This window comes from Aulonocara stuartgranti (genome assembly GCF_965226115.1).
Source record: "Aulonocara stuartgranti genome assembly, chromosome: 14".
Taxonomy (NCBI): Eukaryota; Metazoa; Chordata; class Actinopteri; order Cichliformes; family Cichlidae; genus Aulonocara; species Aulonocara stuartgranti.
In genome coordinates this window covers 3484662-3511454 of record NC_138950.1, presented here as the reverse complement: position 1 = coordinate 3511454, position 26793 = coordinate 3484662, and the positions used below count along the sequence as shown (strand labels likewise).

Sequence of the window (26793 nt, the reverse complement as noted above, 5' to 3'; positions counted from 1 at the left end):
ATAGCAATTACAGAATCATGAATGAAAAACACAATAAGGTGTGCAGAATTGGAGTAATTTCTATTGTGTGAATGTGTGTGTGAATGGGTGAATGACTGAATGTAGTGTAAAGCGCTTTGGGGTCCTTAGGGAAGTAAAGCGCTATACGAATGCAGGCCATTTACCACTTCTATTGTATACTAGTCTAAGGAGCTTTATTTATGCTGTAAACTGGTATTTGCTTACTGCTTTTGGTGGATGGAGGTGCTTATCCAGTTCCTGTGAACTCCCCATGGTGAGCACTTACTTATAAATGACACAGAATCACGACCGTCTTTGTGGATTCACTCTGAAATCTTTGTCTTCCCCTGCAGCAGCCCTCAGCAGCAGGAGCTGTTTGAGCTGGGAAGCTCCCAGTGTGAGTGTGTGCGAGTGCGAGTGTGAATGCATGAATGTGAATGACAGCATCCTTCTGTTTTCCCTAGATACATGAGGGTAAAAATAAAAGCAGACGATCGAAATCACTGTGTGGCGTGACCACTAGGTGTCACTAAGACTCTTTGCAGGGTCTGCTGGCCTCAGTGAAGGCTCCATTGCGGCTGAAGTTTAGTCACTGTGCCATCGTGCTGCTTAAGTGCCAGGCTCGGATAATAAAAGCACACTGAATGATGCCCTGGTGCCTCGTGGCTTTACAGAACACCCTGTGATGATATCTGCCGGTGTCTGCCTGCCTCTCTGCACTCTCTCTCTCTATCATGGTAATCATGAGATGGGATGGTGGGATTGCATTGGAGAGCCAGCAGGCCTGAATTACTGTGTGCATTTCTGTTCAGCGTGGGCAGTTCTATAGCTTGGTGTATGTCCACTTTTGTGTAGTGCAAGCTTCATTTCTCTGAAAGGTCAACTTTGCTGAAAGGACATTTTTGTCTTAGCACTTATCTACTCCCCTTGTCGCTACTTGTTGGCTACATGCAGCGATGCTCCAATGATGGCACTGCATGTAGCCATCCTGGTGCTTGTATAATAGGGTTCTCTATCCCTGCTATACGCTAATCTACAAAGTTTTACATAGCATCTTACCTCAAAGTACACCTGAGCAGCCACAACATTAAAACCCACCAGAGAAGTCCGTAGTATTTATGATCTCAGTATGATATCCCACGTAATCTTCAGTTCTGGGATTCAGGTGGATTTATTTTGACAGATATCACTTACCCAAACCTTGACTAAGCACTAGCCTCCTCAAAGCAACCAGCGCCCAACATTACACTACAAATCCTGCTCAGGAAAAGCTCGTAGAAAACAAGGCATCCTCCCAGCCTCCAAACTCCCTAGATATCAGTCTGATAGATCCTCTATCATAGACTAGTATGCACAGAAAAGCCCTGAACAGCCCTTAAGAACCCAGAAGACCCAAACAATACATCGCTAATGCCTCACACACCACAGTATAAACACAGAAAACCACAACCATCTTGAAAAGGCATTTTTATTGTGTAATGATCTCTGTGCAGATACGTTAATAAAAGCCTGAAACGGTGCAAACCCACGGCTCGCTGTAAAAAGTAACCTGGCTGCCTGCAGGTCCACCTTTGCATGTGTCTTGTATCAGGATCTCCTTCACCACTTTAAGTTTTGCTCTGTATAACAGAAACAGACTTTTCTTTTCTGGATGAGAAAGAAGTAGGAAGGTTTGATTAAGCTTTCTATACTTGAGCTAGGGGAAAAAATGGTGGTCCGATTTTATCTGTCAGAAATATATTTCAGTGATCGTTTGCAACCTAATTTATCAGTTAGCATACTAATATGAGCAGGCACAGTGAGAGCAGGTTAACTATTATTCTAAAGATTGTTTAGGAGGCAGACAGATGTTAGTCCCAAAATTTAAGCCAATCCATCCAGATGATGTTTGTACGAGCGAAAGGGAATCACCTGCAACATCTGGAAACACTATGCTGGGGAGTGATGCAAAATCTGAACTAAACCTTTTCATGTAAAGATTCGCTGTGTGTTTGTAAAGCTTTGTTTGGCCATGTGCATGTTTAACAGGTAAGATACTGATGGCCCTTCAGGGAGCAGTGACTCAGGCTGACCAGCAGTTCATTTGGTTTGGAGAGGAAGCAGGTGTGTTGAGATTACCTCTGTGTGGTTTCTGTTGTGTGAATGTATGTGGTGCATATTGGACCTACAACAAATGGCCAAAGGGTCAGTGGTGAACGCTGAGATTGCTTCCATTAGGAAAAAAACGAGTGTTTCATTGTGTGTACGGACAAGTGTGTGTGCAGAATGTGAGTTTTTAGATGAGAGGTATATTATTACAGGGAGGATATGATGAATGAAGAGAGAAAAGATAACAGGGAGAACAGGAAGGGAGGACAGAGCAAAAGGAGAGGATATTCAGAGGAAGAGGGGGAAGAGATGACAAAGCGTTCCCAAATAAAGGTCACGATTGCCAGATAAAAGAGGGAGGAAAGAACAACTCATAAGTGTAAAAATAGAGGTTAGAAGAAGTGAGAGAGAAACGAGGGGAGGCGGAAAAATAAGCACAAGGATTCCTGGACAATGATCATATAAAATCTCAGCCAAAAGCATCTGTTTGTCTTTGATCAGAGGTGCACAGGTGTAAAGGGTGATGGGGTTTTCACAAAGGATGCAGCGAGTTCTGAGCTCGCCACCATGTTCACCAATTTTAAAATCTTCAGCGGGCGCAGAGCTGAAATATTCAGAAAAAGTCCAACTCTTCTCATAATTATCATACCTAAGAAGCTTTGCATTGATCTGCAGCTGCTGGAAAGAACACACAACAAATCTAAAGTGTGTTTACACACAGCGACCTGACATGTCTACCTGGATGCAAAACTGTGCTGTCATTACAAATGCAAACTTGTATCCTATGACTGAGTCTATCCACACTTACCATCAGCTTTTCTTCCTTTGTGCTTCCCTGCAGGCTGCATGCCTCATTTCTATTGGCTGTGACAGAGTTCCTGAGCTGTGTGCCGTGTGCTTACGCTCCACAGTGACAAACCATGTTTGAACCACATAATGCATGGGAACAAATGAGTTTCAGAGGGCAGGAGCACCATTGTTACATCCTGTGTGAAAGCCCCTTCAGCCTTGCAGTGTTGCATTATGGGTCTGTAGCACTAACGCTGCCAATCTAGAGTTTCTTTAAGTCTGATTATAGTATGTCTGTTGGAGTGAGTCAGCTGTAAATGAATTTCAGAAGGCAAATTTAAACCATTAAAGCTTCTGACTGGTCAGGTTTAAACACAGAGGAAGATGAGGAGTTGGCTTATAATTTGGGATATTACACTGCGTTTCCTTTTATCCATATATGCTCATTCTGTATGGTTTCATCCTGATGTAATACTGAATCTGCTAAATTTAACCACTACTGAAGTGTAGCCATGTAAGCAGCGTAAAGGAAAGAGAACTACTGATGAGGAAACTAGTATCAATGACCTGAAACGTAGACTACCTGAAATTTAAAACACTGCACGTTCCACAGTTACAACAGAACTGCTGCTCTTTCTACTGAACAAGAAGACTTCTAACAAGCCAAAAAAAAGGGAGAAAGTTTGCAGCCAAAACTTAAAAGCAGAAGTGTGTGTCTCCTGAGCACAAATAGGGAGAGGGACATAACGGCTGAAGGCTCTGTCACCCATTCTACTTTCCCACACTCACTCAGGAAATCACAAGGAAGCCTAGACTTGGCAAGACGGTGAGGTGACCCATGTCTGAAGCATTACAATACAGCCAGTGCTTTGAAAATACTGCAGAACCCCAACCTCCAAGAATGGACTTGGGACCAGAAACACGGTCGATGTGTAATCACTTAACAAGCAGACCATTGCAACCAACACTAAAGGAAATCATGTATGAACCTCTTTAATGGTCTACAGGAAGTAAAACCAACCCACATGAAATCACTGCATGCTACGTTACATTTAATATTAAAGGCAATGGCAGCAAAGAAACCCAAGATTGGAAACGAGACAACACGTTAAAGAGCTAATCTCATTTTTTCCCCTGTAATTTTCATTATGAAATATTATCAGAGAGAGACAGAAATATAAAGGTCTCAGACCACAGTGGGCACGTGAACCACAGGCACCGATGCCTTCTTCTGCCTTTTTGGTTTAACAGCGAATGAAGATGCCCACACCTGAGTGTTAGTGTCACGCTCCATCCCTTGAACTACACACGACCAATCTTTCAATTCATACAGAGATGAAAAGAAAAGAAATAGCTAATAAATTGTGTGAAGAGGAGAGAATCCCTGAGCGCTTTGAAGGATACGTCGAGATAGGGCATACATCTCAATTTGGGAGTGAAATTGGTAGCAGAAATATCACAAGATAAAGAGAAAAGCTATAGTGAAGGATAGCGCGCAAACAGAACGACCTTGATCTCAGAAATGAAAGGAGCAGAAAAGAGATAGGAAGCATCAAAACAAAACAACTCATTAAAATCAGACAAATAATGATGGAGCAGAGAGAGGAGGGACACGGAGGAGGAGACAAAACTGTTTGCATTGGGAGGGACAGGCAACAGGAACTGAAAGAGACCATGTGTTAGTCCGAGGTGCAGAGACAGCGAGTAATAAAGCTTCAAATAGTTTCTTTTCACTGTCAAATAAAAGACAAAAATAGCTTCAGTCAGAATGCTTCTCAAAAAGAAGAAATCAGCTGAGGTTACAGGATCACCTCTGTGCAAAATAATGAAGGATGTTAGTAGTGAGTGAGAATGTATTTAAAGGTACCTTTTGTTTAAAGTCTTCCTAAATGAACTAATAAAAGAAATAACTGCTAAGAACTTATGTTAAAAAATACACACATTTTTCTGTGTTAGCTTAATACACATTTCTAAGTCTGCTGAATACATAGGCAGCATGATGGTGCAGAGTTTAGCACTGCTGCCTCACACAAAGAAGCCTTTGTGGAGGATTTGTTGTCCCTGTGCTTGGTGGCTTTCTCCCCCTGACTGCTTCAGTTCCCTCCCACAGTCCAGAGGCATGAATGTTTAGTGAACTGCTTGCTGAGCCGGCTGTAGGTGAAGCTCTAGGTGGTCAGATCAGAAGTGCTAAAGGTTACTGTTGCATTAACGTACATAATTGCCACCAGAGGTACACAGCTGGCCTCTATGAGTTTCAGGGTACAAATACCCGCCCACTGTCGACAGTCAACCTTGGAAATTATTGACTTAGTTACAAGTGGCTGTACCTGTACAGGTAAAATAAGGTACACTGTGATTGTATGGGTCACACAGATGTTCTGAGAAGTGAAGCTGAAGTGATTGCATGAGTCATGTCACAACCTGTCGCTCATCTAAGAACACGCAGAAGGTCATTAAAAATAATGACATAAAAACGTAAAAATACTTCAGGCACCAGCAGCTGCGCTCTCCTCCGCTACCTCAGCTACCTCCTCTCCTGTAGTATGAGATCACATTCTCCTTCCTAAGGAGTCATTACTAATTAACTCTGAATTGAAGAGATTAGCTCATTCTGGAGAAAAATAATCCCCAATTATTTACTCGGGGCTTAAAGTACGTAAAAATTTTGCGTATTAAAAACTCAAATTATTTAATGTCATTTTGATGAATTCATCAACCCTGGACTTTAGCTTGTATGTGTCTGAGCAAAATTTCTGCTCATCTTCAGTTTTTTGCACATTCAAAACTAAAAACAGTTCAGCTATGGCTCTGACAAGATTTTGCAAATGTTTCTCCCAAAGACAGAAAAGAATCACAAAAAAGAATTTAAAAAGAAATAAAAGACATTTTAAATGGACTAATCTAGTGATGTGCATCACCCGGTCACGTCTTTTTATTTTATTAAGCCTTATGAATGAGCCAGTGTAGCAATGCATCAGTGAGATGCTCACGCTCTAATAAGCAGACTGATAGCAGTAGGTGCATGTTATCAGTTCACAGTGTTATTGTTATAACACTCAAGAAAATATAAAAAAAAGTGACAACACTGATATCATATGAAATCAGTTGAAGTGCTGAAACTTTGTGCAGGTCTGCAGCACCATCATCCGACTGCAGCACCCCACTGAGCTGGCGCTCTTGTGCGTATTTCATCCATATGAGTGACTGCTCATTAAAGTGCATTTTTTATAGGAAGAGCTCGGTGTTCAGTCATGCAAGCTAAATGAACCTTGTCCGCAAGGTTTATTAAAGCAACTTACAGCCTGTCCTCTCCATCACTTTCTCTCCCAGCGCCCGCCTGCTGTACATTTCAATTTCAAACAAACTTCAAATGAAACTCTCTCTTCCCTAATCTCCCTGGCAGCACCATATTTAACTGAATTCTTTTCTTACAGGACAGCAAAAACCATGCGTTGAGCTCCTTGCTATAAGCGTGCATGCACCTGTCCCACCAGCTGTCCTGCTGTCAGATATAGAGTTTGCACCAGAGAAATACTTTGCAGCAGAGCGGCTAACAAAGGCAGGTGAACTGGACCAGTTGTGACCACAGGTGACCACACAGCCAAAGATGTAAAAAAGTACAGTGGTTAGCACTGTGACCTCACTGAAAGAAGGTCCTGGGTTTGAATCACCAGCTGGCAGAGTCTGTGTGTTCCTGCTGCGCTTCCTGTTTGTTCAGTATTGGGTTGTTGGGTGATTGGTTAGTCTAGACTGGCTGTAGGGTGTGACTGTGAATGGTTGTCTGCACTCTGACCTGTCTGGGGTGCACCTCACCTCTTACCCTATATGGAAGCTATGATTGGCTCCACCCGCCTATGACCTTAAATTGGCTAATCAAGAAGGAAAAGAGCTGGAAGGGAAAAAACATGCTGAAATAGATGCTGAAAGGCCGAGTGCCAGTGAAGTTAATGTTAGCACTGATGATTCTCAGGATCCTCAGATAACACTAGCATGATTAAGGTTAAGCAACAGTCTAAAGATGAGTTTCAGTCTAACTGGTTCAGACTGTTTGTGACATCAGATGGTGAAATGAGCTGAGTCTCTGACAGAGGACAGAGGAAGAACAGAGGAGACCGAAGCCTAATAAGTTACAATTTAATTACAGTTAAAAGGAAAACAATCTGAGGTAAGTGCGATGTAAGACTGCTTATTAAACTCACAAATACAATTCCCCACAAAGTACAGAAACTGCCTAAATGGGAGTTATTATTGGCTGGAGTAACAACAAGTGATTTGGTTCTATTTGCCTGATTCAGTTAAACAGAACCAAGTCATGCTAACTTATTATCTGAATATGAGCAGTGTGTAAGAAACCAAATCTATGTTTAGACTGAATGTCAGATGTTAAATGAGCAGAAATGAACTTTCACAGGTTGACTTGTCTAATGCTCTTTTGTATGTGACTAATTCAAATACTCACCAATGACAGGAGCTGCTCCTCGGCTTAAAGTGGAGCTTGGCTCCAGGCACCAGCAACAAATTAAAAAAGAGGGGGAGGGAGGTGGAGTATTGGTTTGGGCTTAGAGATTGGTGGGCTGTGGGTTGGACTGTTTCTTGTGTGTTATTGGGAAATGTCATCGTCATGGGCGGGATTTAAGTCCACTACAGTCGTCCCTCGAAGAGAAGCTCCTCCCATCCCATCTGTCGACGATGACGGTTGGGAGTTTCTATTAATGCCTCCACCTGGAAAAAAGATGGAGTCAAATTATTGAATGACTAAATGCGGCGTCACCTCGCTTTTCTCAGCATCTTACCTTGCCCTGCAGAGGAGGACGATGGAGGCAGAGCAAGGATGTTGGCTCCACCTCCTCCTCCGTTGGTCTGGGAACAGACGTTGGCGTGGCGTGCGACGGCTTTCTGCTTGTAGTGGTTACTGTGCAGCTTGTACTTCATCAGGAGAATGAAGATGAAGACGAGGACAGAGGCCACGATGATCCCCCCAATGATGATGATCATGGTACCACCCAGGAACTAGAGGAAGAGTACAACAATCATGAGCACTCTTAAAATATCTAAGTGCAAGAGGGTGATCCATGATTTCTGAGTAGTTTTACTGAGATGAACCACATTAAAGGTGAAATCACAAAAGAAGCAAAAAGAAATAAAGAACAAAAAGCTGAGGTGTCAAAAAGCAGGAGAAGCAACAAGCTAAGCAACTTCCTCCAGTTAAAATGACACATTTATCGGTTCTTTTCTGATGTACTGCAATCAAAGCAAAACTCTGTTAACATTAACATGAAGAAAAATAAGGTGAAGGACGATATGAAAAAACAAAAAATTTATTAGAAAAAGAAAACAGCAAAATAAAAAAATAACTCAATTAAATGTAATAAATTAAACAAAAATCAAATACAGTTCAGTAATTAAAGAGATCTGTATGTCTTTTATTGTATTTTTCTGTCCTCTGCAATGATCTCATCATCTATTCATTTATTCGGTATTAAGATTTATTACCTAACATTCAAACCAAACCAAGGACATAACAAAAACATTTTTCAAAGGCGTATGTTGGATTTTTCTGAGAACTATCAATAGTCCCTGTCCTTTTAAAGCCAACTAAAAAGGACAGAATGGGAAGAAACTGAACTGATTACTCTTGTTTTCTTTTTAAAGAAATATGTTTATTAAGATTTTCTGATATATAACGGGGAAAAAAGAACAGACAAAGCAACAACAAGGGCAAGAACACACAAACAAGGCAAAAGATTACACTGCAACAACAAAAATATTACTTCAACACCAACAATAAACACAAGTAGAACGCTTGGGTGGCAGACTAAGTTTTTTGCGACCAATCAGAGAGAACTTTATGCTTTGATAAATGATCTAAAACAGGTTGCCACACATCAAAGAACTCACTAAGTTGGTCCTCTAATGTATCTCTCTGCGACAAAGCAGTCAGTTCTGCTAACCACATTTTGATCTGAGGCACAGTGTCAGATTTCCAGAGGGTCATAATCATTTTCTTAGCAACGACCATTACGAATAAAACTGTAGTTTGTGCAGCAAGACTGAGGCGCAGGAGGGAAGAGGAAGATCCAAACAATGCAGTTATTGGGTCCGGCTCTAATATGCAATTGTACATATCGGAGAAACATTTAAACATTTAAAGATATCCATTCACACACTGCGAGCCAGTAATTGTAGAGTTTGGGACATGTCCAAAATAAATGAGTAAGAGAGCCTTCTCCAAGTTTACAACGATCACATGTAGGACTAACAGAAGGAAAAATCCTCGACTCTTATTTTCACTAATTCTAGAGGGTGACGAAAAAATGACATCTTCCTCGGAAACATCGGTGGCCATTTTTATTTTTATTTTTTTTAATTAAAAGTAAGCTTGCTGCTGATTTTGAACCATGTCACAGGTCTTTTGTTGTCTTTTTACATCGTCAAATTCCTAATTTATCAGCTGGAAACAGCGATCCTTTATGAAGAAAAAGATCTGATATCATCTACAACATGTTCCTTTAGTTGCCCATGATTGTGACACATCTACAAGCTACACTGTAACCCATCCTGACCCCTGTTGCTCCTTTCACATGGTCTGATGTATCCAGTTCCATGTTCTGTTGTTATTGGTGTCTTCATTTCTCTGTATTGGCAATCTGCTGCTTTCCAAAAACAGATCCATAAAACAAATACTAATGTTCTCCAATACAGAATTCCTTGAGATGACAAGTTTTGGATCACATGTTGCAGGCAAACTTGAAATGAGCTCCAGATAAAAACAACAAACTACAGTGGTCCTCACTGAATTTCTCAATCATTTACAACATGCATGTTCGTCATTTATCACTGACTAGTGAGACAGTGCTCTGAAGCAGACAGCTCATCAACTATATATGATTCAGCAGAAGTCTGATCAGTTATCAACTGGAGTAACAGCGGATCAGACACCTGCTACACCTCAGCACACTAACCTGGTCTCGTATAGAGTGGCAGCGTCCGTATTCTGACTCCGTTGTGAAGGACACACAGCCCACCAGCTTAGTGCCTGTCAGCGTGGTGATGCCATCATCGTACACAGCCAAAACGCACAGCTCGTAATCCCGCGATGATGCCAGATCACTCAGCTGGAAGTACTTGTGGTTAGCTGGGATCATCCTGAAAGACAGAAAGACAATTTGATTGGTTTTGCCCTGCCTTTGGTGTAAAGAGAGAAAAGATCACAATATTTCTTGTAGCAATTTTAGACTTTTCCTTTGAAATGTTTACCCGTTGTGAGTTACCTTCAAAAGTCAAGGGCCTGGTGTCAGTTAATAGCTCGAAAGATGAAGCAAGAAACTCAGGATTATCACGCTAATTTGAATATACACAGAAAAGACAGCACAGTAAACACCGCTGAGGTCAGTTTAAACACCAAAGGCATCAAAACATTCCTTTCACTTTTCACTACGACGGATAACCAGGCTGAAACTATGAACTGAGCTCTGATGCAAATCCGTTCATTACCACAAAATATTCAAGGTTTTTCTTCCACATGCAGAAGTTTCCCAATAAAACTTATTGTATATTACAAAAATATGTTCACTGTAAATGAGTGGAAAACGACTCAACCTTCCTCACACTGGCAGCCTCACCACCCTCATGTTACATTTGCGCTCCGGTGGAAGTTGAGCCTGAACTTTGGTAAGCATAAAGTCATGAACTTTTATTATCTTTAGTGCAGCTCTCCTGAAAGAAAAGCCTGCACAGTCCAGAGCGTTTTAAAAACCCTCAGGGTAAAAACCAAAAAGAAAAGAGATTGGAACATTTTCCTGTCAAAACTTTGTTAATATCTTTTTTTCCAATGTAATCGATGCCAAACTGATTATTTATTATAATAAACTTAATTAATGTAGGACCTTCAAAAACAGAGTGTACAAAGTAGTTTAACAGAAAAGCAAAGAGAGGAATGCACACAAAGTAAAATAACAGCCACAAAGCCACGAGAGGTGAGAAGCAGAACTTTAAAATGAACTCTAAAAACATCCACGGAGCCAATGATCAGAGTTGATGTGACGCGAAATCAAATAAGGAGCTGAGCTGCTGCCTTATGAACTAATTTGAGGTAAAAATGAACCTCAGTAGTCATGCCTTGAGAAAATGAATGCATGAATGACCTTTTCCAGGTTTGATTCTATGAGTTTAATTCTAGAGATGAATCTTATTTAGATGATACAAGGCTGGATAACCTTTTTGAAATGCATTTTAAAGCCGGCGATTGGTTCAGCATCTCCAATGAATGCTGTATTTGGCTGTAATGGTGGAGAGAGCTGAGAGTTAAGGTAGAGCTGGTTCTTTATTGCAGTTCTACTCTGAAGAATCCAGAAATCCAGATGATCTGGGCCACACGAGAAACTTTTGCTTCCTCAGAAAGGCGTCTACACTCGGCATCAGCGAGTAGACATCATTCAGAGGTGTGAGTCTTTCACATCAAAAAATACAGCTGAGGTGGTTCAGATATCTGGACATTTTGCCTCCTGGATACTTTATTGGTGAGTTGTTTCAGGCATGTTAAACCTGAAAGAAATTTTGGGGCAGACTCGGGACAGACTGGATGTCTTTTGGTTTAGACGTATCTCAGTATCTGAGTGTGACGAGCTGAGTGGGAAGTCTGGGCATCTCTGCTTAGACTGAAGTCCTTGTGACTCAGAGCCAGAGTCAGAAGATAGATGGACAGATTGATGTTTCAAAGGAAAGAGCTAGACCACAGATAATCATTTATCTATGATAAAAAAACAAAAAACATCTCATCTGTAGACACAAACCTATAAATTAAGCACTAAACTGCTACTGTGGATTACTAAAGGCCGTCAGGCAGTAGCAGTCCATTCTTAGTACAACAACACCCTGAACTAACAATATATGAGCACACTGTTTATTAATTTTGTGACATTTTAAGTGCTGATGCTACTCTGCTATATGTGGTGGACTGTTGTAATTTATTATTATCTTGTTGTTCCAAAAAAAAGAAAGCGATCACATTCCCCCTATATCAGCTTCTCTTTGGTGGCTCTTTGTTAAATCCAGAATTTAATTTAAAATCCTTCTCCTTGCACACAAAGTCTTGAATAATAAGGCCCCATTATATCTTAAAGACCTCATAGTACCATATTATCCCAATCGAGCACTTCACTCTGAGATTGCTGGCTTACTTGTGTTTCTGGAGTTTCTGAAAGTAGGATGTGAGGCAGAGATTTCAGCTATCTGAGCCCCCTCCCTCTCCAGCTCTGAGTTTGGATTCAGGACACACACACGCCCTCTTTAGTTTTCAAAGGAGATTTAACATGACCATTTCCTGATAAAGCTTATAGTTAGCACTGGATCAGGTGACCCTAAAGTAGGTCAGCAATGCTGCTGTAGGCTCAGGCTGCTGGAGGATCCTATGATGCACTGAGCGTTTCATCTCCTCTCACCTCTTTTCACTCATATATCACTGATGTATGTCATTAAATTTCGTCTTCTCTCTCCCATAGTCTGTCCTTCCTCCCCATGCTCTCCTTTGCTCTGTTCCTCATGAACACACTGGTTGTTCCATATACTCTTAACGATACCCCCTGGTCAGGTGTGTCAGCTCTATATGTTTCCTGCTTTTGGAAAGCTCAACACTGAAATAAGCACAGCGATGACATTGCAGATCTTTGCTGTCTAATCAACACTTGTTGGTTCTCAGAAACACATCATTGATACGGATCGCAGCTTTTCTGGGTGTAATGATTTCTGTTCCCGATTTGCTGAAGAGAATGAGAAGTAGAAGTCTAACACAATGTTCATGGTTTCCAATAATACGAAAAGCAAAAACTGAGGTAGAAAATTGAAGTAGAGTGAATATACACACAGAAGAAAGACAGACAGCGCACAAGAGGAGAGGGATGTTGCTTTTTCAATTGTCAACCTGAAAATCAAAGGGTATAAAGGAGAACGAGATTAAAGACAAAGGAGAGGTGAGGAAGACGGTAGGGAAGAGAGGAAAGAAGACGATAGGAAACGAACAGAGAGGAAGACACTGAACAGAAGTCATGAGAGAGGAGACAACAGAGAGAAGGAGAAAGGGCTGAGGGAGTGAAATTAAAGAAATGTCACAATGGAGGATGCAGAGACCCAACACAAAGAAAAAAATATAGAAAAAAAATATTTTCATGTAGAAATATGAACAGAAGAAGGTCTAGAAATGATAATAAACAACTTTACAGTCTTCAGTCAAATTTAAGGGTTAATTGTTCATTTATAACTTACTTAAAATTAGACAAGAAACAGCTGAAAAGCACACAGGAGTATCAAAAGACTATCAAAAGAAGATCAATAATTTCCAGGATTAGTGATGTCTCTCCAACAAAATCTTTTCTAAAGAAAAGACACTTTTTTAGTAATACTGGACGACTGTTTTGTGAGTGAAGCAGCTGCTGAACTACAAACAGCAGAGCTAGCTGTGGAAATACTAATCCCAGCTGAAATGACTCAAACACTAAAGTTTTTTGGACACAGGTTTGGTTCAAATATTCAGAGATTAGACTTTTACAAGGAGGTAACTCTGAAAATGGCAGCCAATGCAAAACTGCCTAAAACAACATTCTTTTTAATGACCAGCAGGGGGCGATAGCATTGGTTAAAAAAGTGAAAGTGAAACAATACAGAAAAATAACCAGGAAAACGAGGGTGTCATTGCAGTCAAATAAGGAGATGCAGCAGTGTATGTTTTATATCTTAACATTACTAGCCTATGATTGTGGACCATGAATCATAGGCTTTTTTCTCAAGGTACAAAAAATAGGGCGGAGACTATTTAAATCAAGTGTGCAAACTCGTTTCACTCGTCTAATTGTACTAATGTTTGCAACACACAGTTTACTGCTCATTGAGTTTAAATTTAACAATAAAAACAGTGCATTGATTTGGTGGCAACTCCTGACACTGACTTTGGATCCTGCCCTGAAAACGATCAGAACCTGATGGACATCAGGTTCAGGAATTCTTAATTGTGCTGTTTGCTTCTATTCCAATCAGCGCTTTAAGGTTAACAAACCTGCTTTTTTTTTCCTAATAAAGTTTTTTTCTTTGTTTTTTAACAGTCACTCAACGTTTCATTTCAGCACCATGGACAGCGCACAGAGTTTTCACAGTGACCTCAGCTAACGCAAATGTTTTTAGTGGTGAACTTACACGGATTCAACTGCATGCACCTTGACCACACACACACACACACACACACACACACACACACACACACACACACACACACACACACGCGTGACTCCATGAAATCTGTGGTGGTACTGTTATCACCAGTAGCTGCAGAGTATAGAAGTAAACTTTTGTCAGTCAATAATTTCCGCTTTGTTTTATCCCTCAAAGGAATTAAATTCCTCTTAATACAGGAATGCTAAAGAATACAATCTTAAAATACTGTTGCAGGGTTTAGAGTCGTGCATCGGAGCCTGTCAATTACTGAAGCCTGTTTCCATTATAATAACTCTGTCTGCCAGACTGCCACCTTGGACCTACATTTAACATACACGCATACGACTGTGACTTAGAGAAAACTAAAAGATGAATATCATCTTTTAGTCTATGACCCTCCTATAAATTGCGGGGCTCTTGGCAAATCAGACATGTTATATTAAAATGAACTGTTTGCACCTGTGTTTAGAAAACAGCACAACTTTTGTAAATCTAAACACACCTATCTGTGCTATTTGGAGATTGTGCTCACACACTAGTTTGTAGTGTTACATGACTGTTTTTTCCATAGCATCCAAACCAGTGAGAAAAACCAGTCTGTTGTGATTCCCAGGGTCAAATAATGCTATGCCTCTCACCGACACGCTCAGTGTGTCCTTTTGCATTAGCGCTGTGACACACCAGAAGCTATGGTCTGTCATTCCCATCTTGTCACATATGAACACTTAGGACCTCTTGGCAACACTTTCAATGCACAGGAAAAGCTGTTGTGTGAGTACTTTAAGACAAATCACAGTCAGTTCCTGACTGTAACCAAATAGTTTGGGCTTCTAAATCTAACCAAACAACAAGTTAAAAGGAAACAAAAAAGTGAAACAAAGCATTTCCCTTTTTTGAATTATGAATTTATTTGCTCGTCACAGGAGAACCATTATCTTTCAGCGCACACTGCATCCGTGGGAGACCTTGTGAGTATCTCTGCAACACCAGCAGCATCTGTCAGAATTGCAGAATCAGACGCGCTGAGATGAGAACAACTTTTAAAAACACTTTTAACAGCAGTGACAGCTGCAGCTTCGATGTCCACAGCGTAACATGAAGAGAAAAAATACTTTCCAAAAACCAACTACGGACAAGAAATTGCAGCAGTGTTTTCATAGAGTGATACAAAAGTCTGTAAAGAAGAAGCAGTAAAGAATTTCAAAATGTTTGCCACCCTAAGGTGATGGCCTGTTCTGATATCAATATGAGTACATTTAGTGATGAAGGAAAAAAATAAAGTATTCCTGCTGCAGAGAGACTGTGAGATATTATTGGTGGAACGGAGACTGAATAGAGAAACATACGAGCTGTAAATAGGCCACCCTCTGAAACACTCAGATTACTGCAAACAGTAGACAAAAAGATTTGCACACACACACACACACACACACACACACACACACACACACACACACACACACAAGAATGCAGACAGACTTAAGGACAAGGATACAGAAAGAGGTGTGTTATAATTATAGATGGTGAAATGAACCAAAAACACTCGGTGCAGTGTCACAGCTTTTTTTTTTTTTTTTTTTATTAATATTTTTGGATGGACAGAAACATTAATAAATAAATATACAACTGCAATAATCATACTGTCAGTTCTCTGTCCATTTCTAAACAAACAAACAAACTAAGACAAGCAAACAAACAACACACCAAAAAAAAAAAAAAAAAAAAAAAAAAAAAAAAAAATTACATAAATAAATAAATAAATAAAATAAATAAAACCCAGGAGAAACAAAATAATACACCGCCTCCTGGAGAACATCAGCAAAAACAAAAACGAATAAGGGTAAAACCCCCTGGTGCAAAAAAAAAAAAAAAAAAAAAAAAAAAGACAACAACCAAAATACCAATGACACATGAAATATCCCTCTAAGAGACCATTTATCATAATGTCTAAGAGACATTGTCAATGTACCGCAAAAAGGGACCCCAGACCTGCTCAAAAATATCTTCTCTTCCCTTCATTCTATACATAACCCGTTCATATGATGCCATCCTAGACATTTGTTCGGTCCATTCCTTGAAAGAACAGGGGCTGGATGACTTCCAATGCCTAAGAATTACCCTGCAACCAGTTATAAAAGCCAGACGCATCCACAATCTCTGTTTTTTTGAGAGAATGTTATCGTCAGGTAGTAGGCCCAGGACGCATATAGCTGGAGATTTAGAAAGATTAAGTTTAAAAATATCATTCACCAAGTTGATGATCCCATCCCACAAATAATCATTTTTCCGACATGTATACAACATATGAACTAGAGTCCCGACTTCCTGCTGACATTTCCAACAAATGTCCTTATCTGCGAGCTTCAACCTGACTAATTTACTGGGTGTCCAATAGTTTCTGTGAAGCAACTTGTACTGGATAAGTTGAGACTGTGTTTCAGGTGAGCAGACATACCATGATGAGATCAGCATCTTCCAACTGTCCTCTGAGATCTGGATACCCAGATCTTTCTCCCAACACCGCCTCAGTCCCCCCAAACTGGGAGCGTGTGCCTCTCTGAAGCTCCCATAAAATTTAGATGCCCTGATTCTGTTATTGTCAGGGGTTGCAAACATCTTCTGAACACTAGATGGAGGGTCTAGATTATTTTTCAAAATGGCTTTAATACAATGTCTTATTTGAAAAAACCTCCAAATTTCCCTTGGATCCAAATTGAATTCTCGTCTGATTTCTGCAAACGATTTCATGCCAGTCTGCCCAAATAGGTCCCCCATCTGATTAATACCTGTCCTAGCCCAGGCCTCCCACCAGACCGGTTTCTTACCTATTAATACTTTCTTATTATACCAAATAGAGGCTCTAGCGGTGAGATAAGGGCTGCTGTTGGTATATTGGTGAGCTCTAAGCCAGGTCTCTTGCATGAAAGACAGTACTGGATCTTTAAACGGTACTGGCCTTCCCTTCTGAGTAAGGAAGGCCTCTAAAGACGAAGGGGCCACAAGACTTTCCTCAATCCCAACCCATGATGGCTTATCAGTAGAGGAATTATGTATCTTAACTAACTGAGAGAGGGAGAAAGCATAATGATACCAGACCATCTTAGACAATGCCAACCCACCACTCTCTTTAGCAGCATATAATTTAGACCGATTGAACAATGGCTTTTTACCTGCCCACACAAAACCCTCTACACATGTATTATAAAGCTTTAGCAAATTATGTGGGACTGCTATCGGTAACATGTGAAGAAAGTACTGAAGTTTAGGGGCAATAATCATCTTCACCAAATTAATTCTGCCCAAAAGGGACAGATTTATTTTAACCCAATTCTGCAACAGCGAACGGATGTTTTGAATCACTGGGGAAATATTTACTTTCATTATGTTGTCTAAACCAGGGGTCAATTTAATCCCCAAATAAGTCAGACCCTCGGGCATCCACTTGAAATGCCATGAACTCCTCATAACAGGCGGACACAATTTAGAAATAGGCATAGCTTCAGACTTAGACCAATTTATAGTGTATCCAGAGATTACAGAGAAAGAATCAATAATTGAGGAAATTGCAGGAACGGCCTGTTCTGGGTTAGTTGAAATCAGTAAAATATCATCTGCATACAAAAAAGTTTTATGTTCTTCTTGACCCAAATCCACCCCTCTAATTTTCTTACATTCACGTAAAGCTATGGCTAAAGGCTCCAAAAACAGAGCAAAAATGAGAGGTGATAAGGGTGAACCTTGTCTAGTACCCCGACTTAACGAAAATGAGGGTGACATTATCCCATTGGTAATAACTGTAGCCATTGGATCTGTGTATACCACCTGAATCCACTGCCTAAAAAAGGGACCGAAACCAAATCTCTTCAAGGTATGAAACAGAAAAGGATACTCAACTTTATCAAAAGCTTTCTCTGCGTCCAAAGAGAAGGCAACGACAGGGTCTAGCTTAGTCCTGCTCTTCCAGAGTATATGCAATATCCTACGTAGATTATCCGCAGAGCTTCTATTTTTCACAAAACCGACCTGATCCCTATGCACCAAATACGGAAGAACTTTTTCAAGCCTAAAAGCTAATATCTTAGAAATAATTTTTTCATCCACATTAATTAATGAAATTGGGCGATAATTCCCACAATGCTGTGGGTCTTTCCCTTTTTTATGTAATAACGTGATCACTGCCGATCGCATACTAAACGGTAGTCTCCCTCTTTGAAACGCATCTTGATATACCGACAGTAGTCTTGGAGCTAGTTCGTCCACAAACACCTTATAAAAATCTGATGGAAATCCATCATTACCTGGAGATTTACCCACTCTAAGGCTGCCGATTGCCTGCTTAACTTCAATTAATGTAATCTTACCTTCTAATATACTTCTTTGATCTTCCGACAGGCTGGGAATTTTAATAGAAGAGAAGAAATCTGACAGCCTCTGTTCCTCCACCAGTCCATTAGAAGTGTACAGCTCCTGATAATATTTAGTAAAAATATCATTTATTTCTTTTTTACTAGTAGTCAACTTATTATTATTACTAGGATCAAAAATAGATGGTATAAGGTTACTAGATTTTATCTGCTTAACCCTGTGTACCAACATTTTACCTGTTCTCTCCCCTTGTTCAAAGTACTTCTGATTTAGACAAAACATTGCATATTCCACTTTTTTCTCCAATATGCTATTCATCTCAAATTTAAATTTAATTAATTTGTTCCATAAGTCCCTCTCTGGGAGCAACATATGTTGTTTTTCAAGCTCCTTGATATCCTGTTCCAACTTCATCAGCTTATCCCTCTCAGCTTTTTTAATCAAGGAGCAATATTGAATAAGGCGCCCCCTCAAATAGGCCTTAAAAGCATCCCAGGTCATTCCAACGTCGTCAATAGAGCCCTCATTGTACAACCAAAACTCCTTTATCATTTCCCTTATACATTCGCAATGACCCTTATTCTTCAATATTGAGTTATTCAAGCGCCACCTAGGTGACGGTTTAATATTATCAGTGTCAGTAAGAACAAGGTCAATGGGAGCATGATCCGATATAGCAATGTTACCAATAGAGGACCCAATAGTTTGACTTGCCAAAGAACGGGACACCAAAAAGTAATCTATCCTGGAGTAGGTTGAGTGAGGATGCGAAAAAAAGGTATAATCTCTTTCTTGAGGATGAAGAAGTCTCCATATATCTACTAGACTCAGTTCCTCTGACATCACGTCCACCGCAGCGTTTGTTGGGTCCTTGCTTAGTCCAGTACAAGAAGATTTATCCAATAAGACATCCCTGACCCGGTTAAAATCTCCCCCAATTACAATGTGTGTGTTACCTATAGTCCGCACCATGTTACAGACTTCATGAAAAAATTGTGGCTGAGGAGAATTAGGAGCATATATATTGACCAATGTCATTTTCCGCCCCTGTAAACATGCATCCAAAACCACCCATCTACCCTCCTGATCTGTATAATGCTTAAAGACCTGAAAATCCAAGTTTCTTCTAATCAATATGACCACCCCTCTTTTTCTAGCCGAAAATGCACTAAAATAAACTTGCGCCACCCAGTCTCTTTTAAGCTTTAATGATTCGGCCTCATCAAGATGGGTCTCCTGAATCAGGGCTATATCAGTCTTTTTCTGTTTCAGATATGTGAGGATTTTCTTCCTTTTAATAACATTATGACAACCCGCTATATTCCACGACACAATTTTACATAACTCCATAACACCATGTGAGCCGAATTATTATACAAATTTATCCAGAGGAATATCCCATTTACCCATATAACAACTCTTAGAGCCAGTAACATGAGACAACCCAATGATCCAAAAATTAGGTCTATACAGGACAGTTGGTACCATACCATCAAAACCAACAACAAAACCAAACACGAGAAAAGAGAAAAAAAAAAAAAAAAAAACAAACAAAAAAAACAAAAGAACATGAAAACATAAAAAATCGCAGGTCCGTGGCACTCAAAAAAAATTCCCAGATGGTGTCCCTCCTTACGTCTCCCCCCCCCTCAGAAGTAAACCAACCCATAGCTTATCAAATCCTCTTAATCTACATCACCCGGAATGTTAACCAAATCCAGGCCGCTTAGAAATTGCTTAGCCTCAGCTGGGTTGGAAAACTGATGATACTGGTTATCCACTGAAAAAGTCATAACAGCCGGAAAACGAAGAGAATAGCCAATCTTGTACTGTTGCAACAAGCGGCGCACCTCATCAAACTTCCTGCGTTTTTCTTGTACCTCCTGAGCGTAATCCTGGAAAAAAAGAACTCTCATGCCTTTCCAAACGATCTGCCCCTTTTTTCTGGCAGCCGCCAGCACGGACATCTTGGCTTTATCCCGTAGGAAGCGAACAATAATGTGTCTCGGTCTGGAGTCCGCAGTGGGCTTCGGAAAAGCTGGCCCCACTCGATGGATTCTATCTATTTCGTAGTAATCTCCCATCTCAATGTCCAGAGCTTCAGACAGCAGATTCTTCACGTAATCCTCAATATTACTGCCTTCGGATCCTTCTCTAATACCCGATATTCTAATATTCTGGCGCCGTGAGGAACCCTCAAGCGCCGTTACTTTTTCCTGCAGCCGCTGGTTCTGTATCTTCAAGATCTTACATATTGAGCTGGCTTTAGCCTCTTCGTCCTCCAATCGAGAAATTCTTGTCTCTGTTTCATCCACTCTCACACCCAAACTGTTCACAGCTTCCTTGAGAGACTCGATACCGCCTTTCACCGCCGTCATGTCTTGTGCTACCTGCTCAAGCAGAGATCTTATAGAAGTCAGCTCGGCCGCCACACCATCTTGGGAAGGACACCTGGCATCGACTCCATCAGGTGTCTCCGCCATAGTAGTTAGTGAAGTAGCCTGAGTGTTGTGTGTTTTTCCTCGCGGCATAATCGAATCGTTGCGTAAAACGTAATGATTCTTCTGACTCCTTCCACTGAATTTACCAGGGCAGATCCCAAATAAGACAAATAACCAGCTCTGACCTATTTTTAACGAGGTTTCGGGGGAAGAGGAGTGCGCGTCTCCAACTTAAGCTGCCATCTTGGGCGGGCACAGTGTCACAGCTTTTAAGGCTTTCATTATTCTTTGTTCCATAAAACCTGACCCTCTCTTGATAAGCATCAGTAAATAATCCAGCAGCATTCACCCATTTTCATCAAACAACCTCAGATAAAAACCACTTTGTAGAATTAATGGTGACAATTCCCAGTTGCAGAGAAGACTGTGGCCCCTGTCCTTTCTTTGCATCACCTCATCAATTAGGGACAGGTTTGAGGCCCTATTTACCGCAGAGGGGACGTCATCATTGGTGCTTTGGCTAATCTACTATGGCCTGAAGTTATCACTGGAATATTGTGTTACCTAAAGGATGCATTTATCAAATCTGTTTATTTAGACATTATTCTTATGTGTGATTAGAAATAAGATAAATGATTAATCCCTGACTCAATGCTATCAACTACAGCTGATTAATCCCTGTAAGATTAGTATTTTAAGATTAGTATGTCTATGACTGCACATAATGATGATTATATGCAGTAACCAACTGTACAAAAACAAATGTTATTAAATTCCACCACTTTGTCCAAAATCAACCAGCTTCCTGTCCTCTATAGGGATCATGAGCTGTAGAATTCCTCACTATAAAAACAATATCCAGCTTTATCGTTTTAGAGAGCAGAGCTAAAGTGAAAGTAAAACTTTCAAAGGGTTCATGCAGCTTTGACGTTTTGGACTTGCACAGCCAGCTGTAGCAGTAATAATTATGATTATGGCCAAGAAAACAGAATGAAAGAGCCAAAGCTTGTGTTTTCATTTGTGCCAGTAGCTGTGCTCAGTCCTCTGTCGCCCCCGCAAGTGCGTGTGCTCGCCTGTAAATGCCTTTGCCTGTGTGTTCCTGCGGGTCTGCCTGTGTGGCGTATATATTATTCAGGTGTCAGGTGGCGCAGGGCAGTTCCTATTTATCAACACTGGAGCAGAGGTGACGAGACAAGGAGTGGAATTATAAAGTCTGTCCCGACCCTGTGGGCATTGTGAGTATACTTTTGTGTCCGAATGTGCCTGCGTGTGTGTTTCAGAGAAAAGATACAAAGGAAATGATACAGTATGTGGCCATTTGTGTGTGTGTTCAAGAGAGGCAGCTGGTCTATTATAGACGTCTGGTCTATAAGTGCTGCGGCGTTCTGGGTCAGACTCGTGGTTAAATGAGCGCCTGAGGTGCTCTCTCAGAAAGGATAAATGTGCAGCTACTATTAGCGCCTGTGGCCGGGTTTTTGTGAGGTGAAGTCAAGGTTTGACCCGGAGCTTCAATAGAGCCAGAATGAAATTTAGACAGCAATGGTGTCAAGGTTGGCAGTTCCATTCTCAGTGTGGCTCAGAGGAATGAGGAGGCCAAGCCTGCAGCTGAAAAAAATTGAACAAATGAGAAAGAAATGAAGCTTTCTTAATAACCTCCATCCATGAGATAATGCACATGTCATTCTGGGAAAACTTTCTTTTTCGTAATTTGTATTTCATGTTAATGAATGAATAATTCATAGTTTATTTTTCTGAACCTCTCTACTATAAGCAGGTTCCAATAACCCTTCAGTCTCCACACATCAGCTAATTTAAAAAACCCAAAAAACAACCAAACAAAAACTTTGTTTTATAAAATGTGTTAAGCAATATTTCATGAATTCCCACAGGACAGATAAGACCAATGACCAGCAGAATTTTTGCAGCACTGGAAACCTTCTCTTGATGAGCATTGATGAACATTATCGAACATTTTGCAACTCAAGAACTTCCTTATAGACAGTGAGCAGAGCATCTCTGTGGACGCTCCCCCCTGTGCTACGGCTGCGATGTTCAATAACCAGCCACTGACAGCATTCATAGTATCACTGTTTGCCAGCAAGAAGATAAAAGAAAACACAACCCAAAGACCTCAACTGCAAACTATTCAGTGAGGCTGATGTCGATGGTTTGCTCCCATAAGCACACCAGCAATGGATGTTAAATTATTAATGGAGTACCGTCGATTGTACTGAGTCTGCACAATAAAAAATGTGTACTCTGCATGCCTTTAACTTTTTCCTCATCTTTCCTGTATTTCTGGTTTTGTTCTGTCCCTTGTTTGCATTCTTCAGGAGACTGTGTGATGGTTGTAGTTTTCCCACTCGTGTTTGCAACTCTTTACCTTACAACAAGCAGCTTGACTGTCGTTAACTGTTGGTGTGAACTGGCTCGGTATGAATAAAAAGCTTCTAATTTAAAAGACTGTATTAACTTCCCTTTTGTCATATACAAAGAATTTTTCTCTCTTTGAGTTTCAGGCTCACTGCAGCCAATAAAACAGCAGGTTTTACATTTCTTTACCTTCTCTGTGCTATTCATTTTTGAAACACTCCCTCCCTTACTCAGATTCTTTGCTGTATAATGTCTCTGGGTCTCGAGGAGCTTTGTATAGCTTGAGAAAATATCCATGATGATGTCGTGGTGATGTCATGTCAGGGTTTAATGACCAAACATAAACGTATTGAAGTGGGTGAGGACATTTGAAAGATGAGAACATGATCTTCATCAGGCACAGAGATAGATGTAGTCAAGTTGCATTAGAGGAAATGGAGCCTTTTTGGAGTCTGACTCATACACAGTAAATTTGAAATATTTCTACTTGCTTCTAAAGCTCTCATTATTTTTTAATCTCCTTTTATAAGACTCTTAAACATCCTCTGGTGTTATGAGTAAAATACTGATTTAGTGTGCGGAGAGGTGTGCACCGCTGTAAATTAATGAAACATAAACGGCATCGTTTGTGCTCTCTGTGGATATTTAAAGATAAATATGTGCTGTGACTCACAGCAGGTCATATTATTTGTCAGATTATTTCATTGAAATGCTCACCACAGCTGTAATTTTAAGACTGAACAGTACTCAGCTGGGAGCATAATAAAATCACCGTCTTTACAGTTGTTATAAAGAGGGAAACTATCCAAAGAGGATGAAACTGTACTTTGTACTAAACTATAAATGAGTGTTGAGGGTTTCAGTTGACTCACTTTCTGAGACACCCTCAAGTGGACACAAAAGGAACTGCAGCTTTTCACAACAACCCCTTTCCTTCAATGAAGCAGCATCGTTGATGCTTTTGTAATAGTTTGTGTTTACTTCTGTGTTACTAGTGTGGACATCATGAGCTTGTTTTCTCATTTAAATTCTGTTCTTGTGATTCTCGGAAACAATCATGAGTTTGAGTGAGCTGAACAACACCATATTTTGAAAGCCCACAGTTCCAGTCCTGTGACAACATGCACACAGCGTGCTCGTGACTTGATCATTCAGACATAAAGCTGCAGAAAAGGCTTAATTTTAAGAAATATAAATTCAGTTTATAGCGGTTTCTTTTTTTGAACAATGAAAGCAAACAATAAAGAACTCGACTTGTTTAGGATACACACAGAAACTTTGTGTCCTTGTATAAATAAAACTTCCCACTGCATTTAAATGTCTGCGGAGGTATTAAGAACTCAAATAAAATGAATCGCTGCATTTGGAGCTTACAGCCACTCAAGGTTATTCTTTATACTCGAGCTTTACATTTTATTTTACCCTTCCCTCAGGCAGAGAACAAGTTAGGATCCCACAAAATGAAACCGAGAAAAGATCCCAGATAATAGCAGATTAAATATGTTCTCGTGGATACATGTATCATTTAGGGTTTTGAATAATGCAATGGTAATAATGATATGAATAATGTTGAATACACGATTTAGAGAAGTGCTGCCTCTGTTTCTGTTCGTGGTAGCTTTGTGAATAATGCAGTGGCCGCAAACCAAATGAAATGGAGCTCCTCTGGATTTTTTATGAGATGTGACACTAAATCCAGCCCATCTCGAGGGTTACATTTCATATCAACCGCTCCGTGTTCCCTTTCTATATGTATGAAATAGCTAAAAGCCTCTGCTCACTTTATGCTCCAATCTTAAATGGTGAGAATATGAACCTTTGTTTTTTTTACTTTTGCAGGAAGGTTTGTTTCCTGAATCGAGGTCAAGACTTTGCATCCATCCATCTATGCACAACAGGCATGATGAATGATTTATTTCCTAAGATGTTTAACAATATACACTCATATACACAATAGTTTAAAAATATACAGCAGTATATAATTCTGCACTTCATACTGGAAAAGGAATCTAAAAATATACCATATTCAAACGATTTTGGCAAACATGCCCAAAGTTAGTTTGGAAACATTTGGAAACAATTTCTTTTGTACATACTTATGCAATATCCTTGATTTAATTTACATCTGTAGAAGAACAACATAACAATATTATCCACTCCTTACAAAGGACAAGTGATTATGTTGTACATTTAATATCTTACTTTAAAATATCATGTCATGCAGTATAACCACAGATAAACTGGCTTTAACTAAAGACTGACAGATTAGACAAGGTTCATACTGCATGTGTTCTTTTGGAAGAAAGTGAAGTTTGCTAACAGATGTATAATGAGCATGTCCTTGCAAAAGGATGAAAGTATAAATGCTTTTTAAAGTATTTTAATTAAGGTCCTTTTCAAAGGCCTACTTTGAAAAACTAATTTTGAAAAATCTAATTTTCAAAGTAGGCCTGAGTTCATAGATACGATGCACCAAAACAGGCAGGCATCCGAAAATAAACGTGCGGTGGCCCAAAAGGAGAGGCTGCGGAAAATAGTATTACTCTGTTTTGCTGAAATTCCTCAGAGTCTGGAATCCAAACAAACATCCACACATCTCGTGAAATGTCCGGCACTTTATCGCCACATAAACCGCAGAAGCGTGAGGGGAACATGCCAAAAACGGCTTCCTGGGCACAGGTGTAAAAATACAAAAGCCTACAGGGTGTGCGAGCTGGCCAACAAGCCAAGTGTGTAATTGATAGCAGTGAGTCAGAGCTACACAATTAGCACTGCACCTGAGGGAACCACCTGGCAGGCTGTCAGCGATCTGAGCCGATGGAAGAAGACAAGGGCTCTGCAACGATCCCATAATCCATTAACACCGGGCTTTATGGGAATCAATCGATGATCAAATACTGTACAATTTCATGTGTCTGTTATACAAGTCCCAAAATCAAAGTTTACACCTGACATAAGTTAAATCTCTATTTTCAAATGATTTTAGTTTTTGAAAACTTGATTCCACTATAGCTATAAAATACATACAGCTAATTCCCTTCAAAGCTCAAACAAGGTCAAGATCTCGCTGTATGTCCTCACTTTCATTTCCTTTCATTCTCTGAATATCAATAAGGGACAAAAACGAGCACAGGAGACAAAAAAGACAGATGAGAGCCAACAAAGTGTAGGAGAAGAAATGAGGGAGACAAGAAGAATGAGCGTGAGGAGCTTCTTTGTAGAGATGAAGGGAAGGAAACCTTTTAGACCATGACTTATTCACAAGCCAGTACACAAAAATGTGTGTTTGACATCACACAGACGAATGGATGATGATCAGACCTAACAAGCTAAGTGTAAAAAAACTGACCAGTACACAAAAAAGTTTGTGATCTGATCTTGAAAAATGTATTCATGCTACTTAAAAAAAAGGCTGAATACAAGTTGCTTGATCTGGATGGATGCAAAACGAGTCAAGAGACTGACGGAGAACCACAGAGACGAGCGGCAGGAACGACAGTGGGCATCATTAGTGGAAAAAGGTCAAAGTGGGCTC

General features: G+C 40.2%; 1 protein-coding gene across 7 annotated transcripts in view; it reads right to left on the bottom strand.

The window, feature by feature from the left end:
- The window catches only part of LOC309687839 (leucine-rich repeat and fibronectin type III domain-containing protein 1-like protein), a 423290-nt gene that overhangs the window by 12532 nt on the left and 383965 nt on the right, over window positions 1-26793 (bottom strand). For all 7 annotated transcript variants that reach the window (XM_082503062.1, XM_082503061.1, XM_082503063.1 and 4 more), the window contains 3 exons: window positions 9840-10023; window positions 7671-7887; window positions 7337-7599 (listed from right to left, as the gene is read on the bottom strand). In XM_082503062.1, the coding sequence (XP_082359188.1) occupies window positions 7478-7599; window positions 7671-7887; window positions 9840-10023 (523 nt within the window). In that variant the 3' untranslated portion in view covers window positions 7337-7477. The remainder of the gene's footprint in view (window positions 1-7336; window positions 7600-7670; window positions 7888-9839; window positions 10024-26793) is intronic.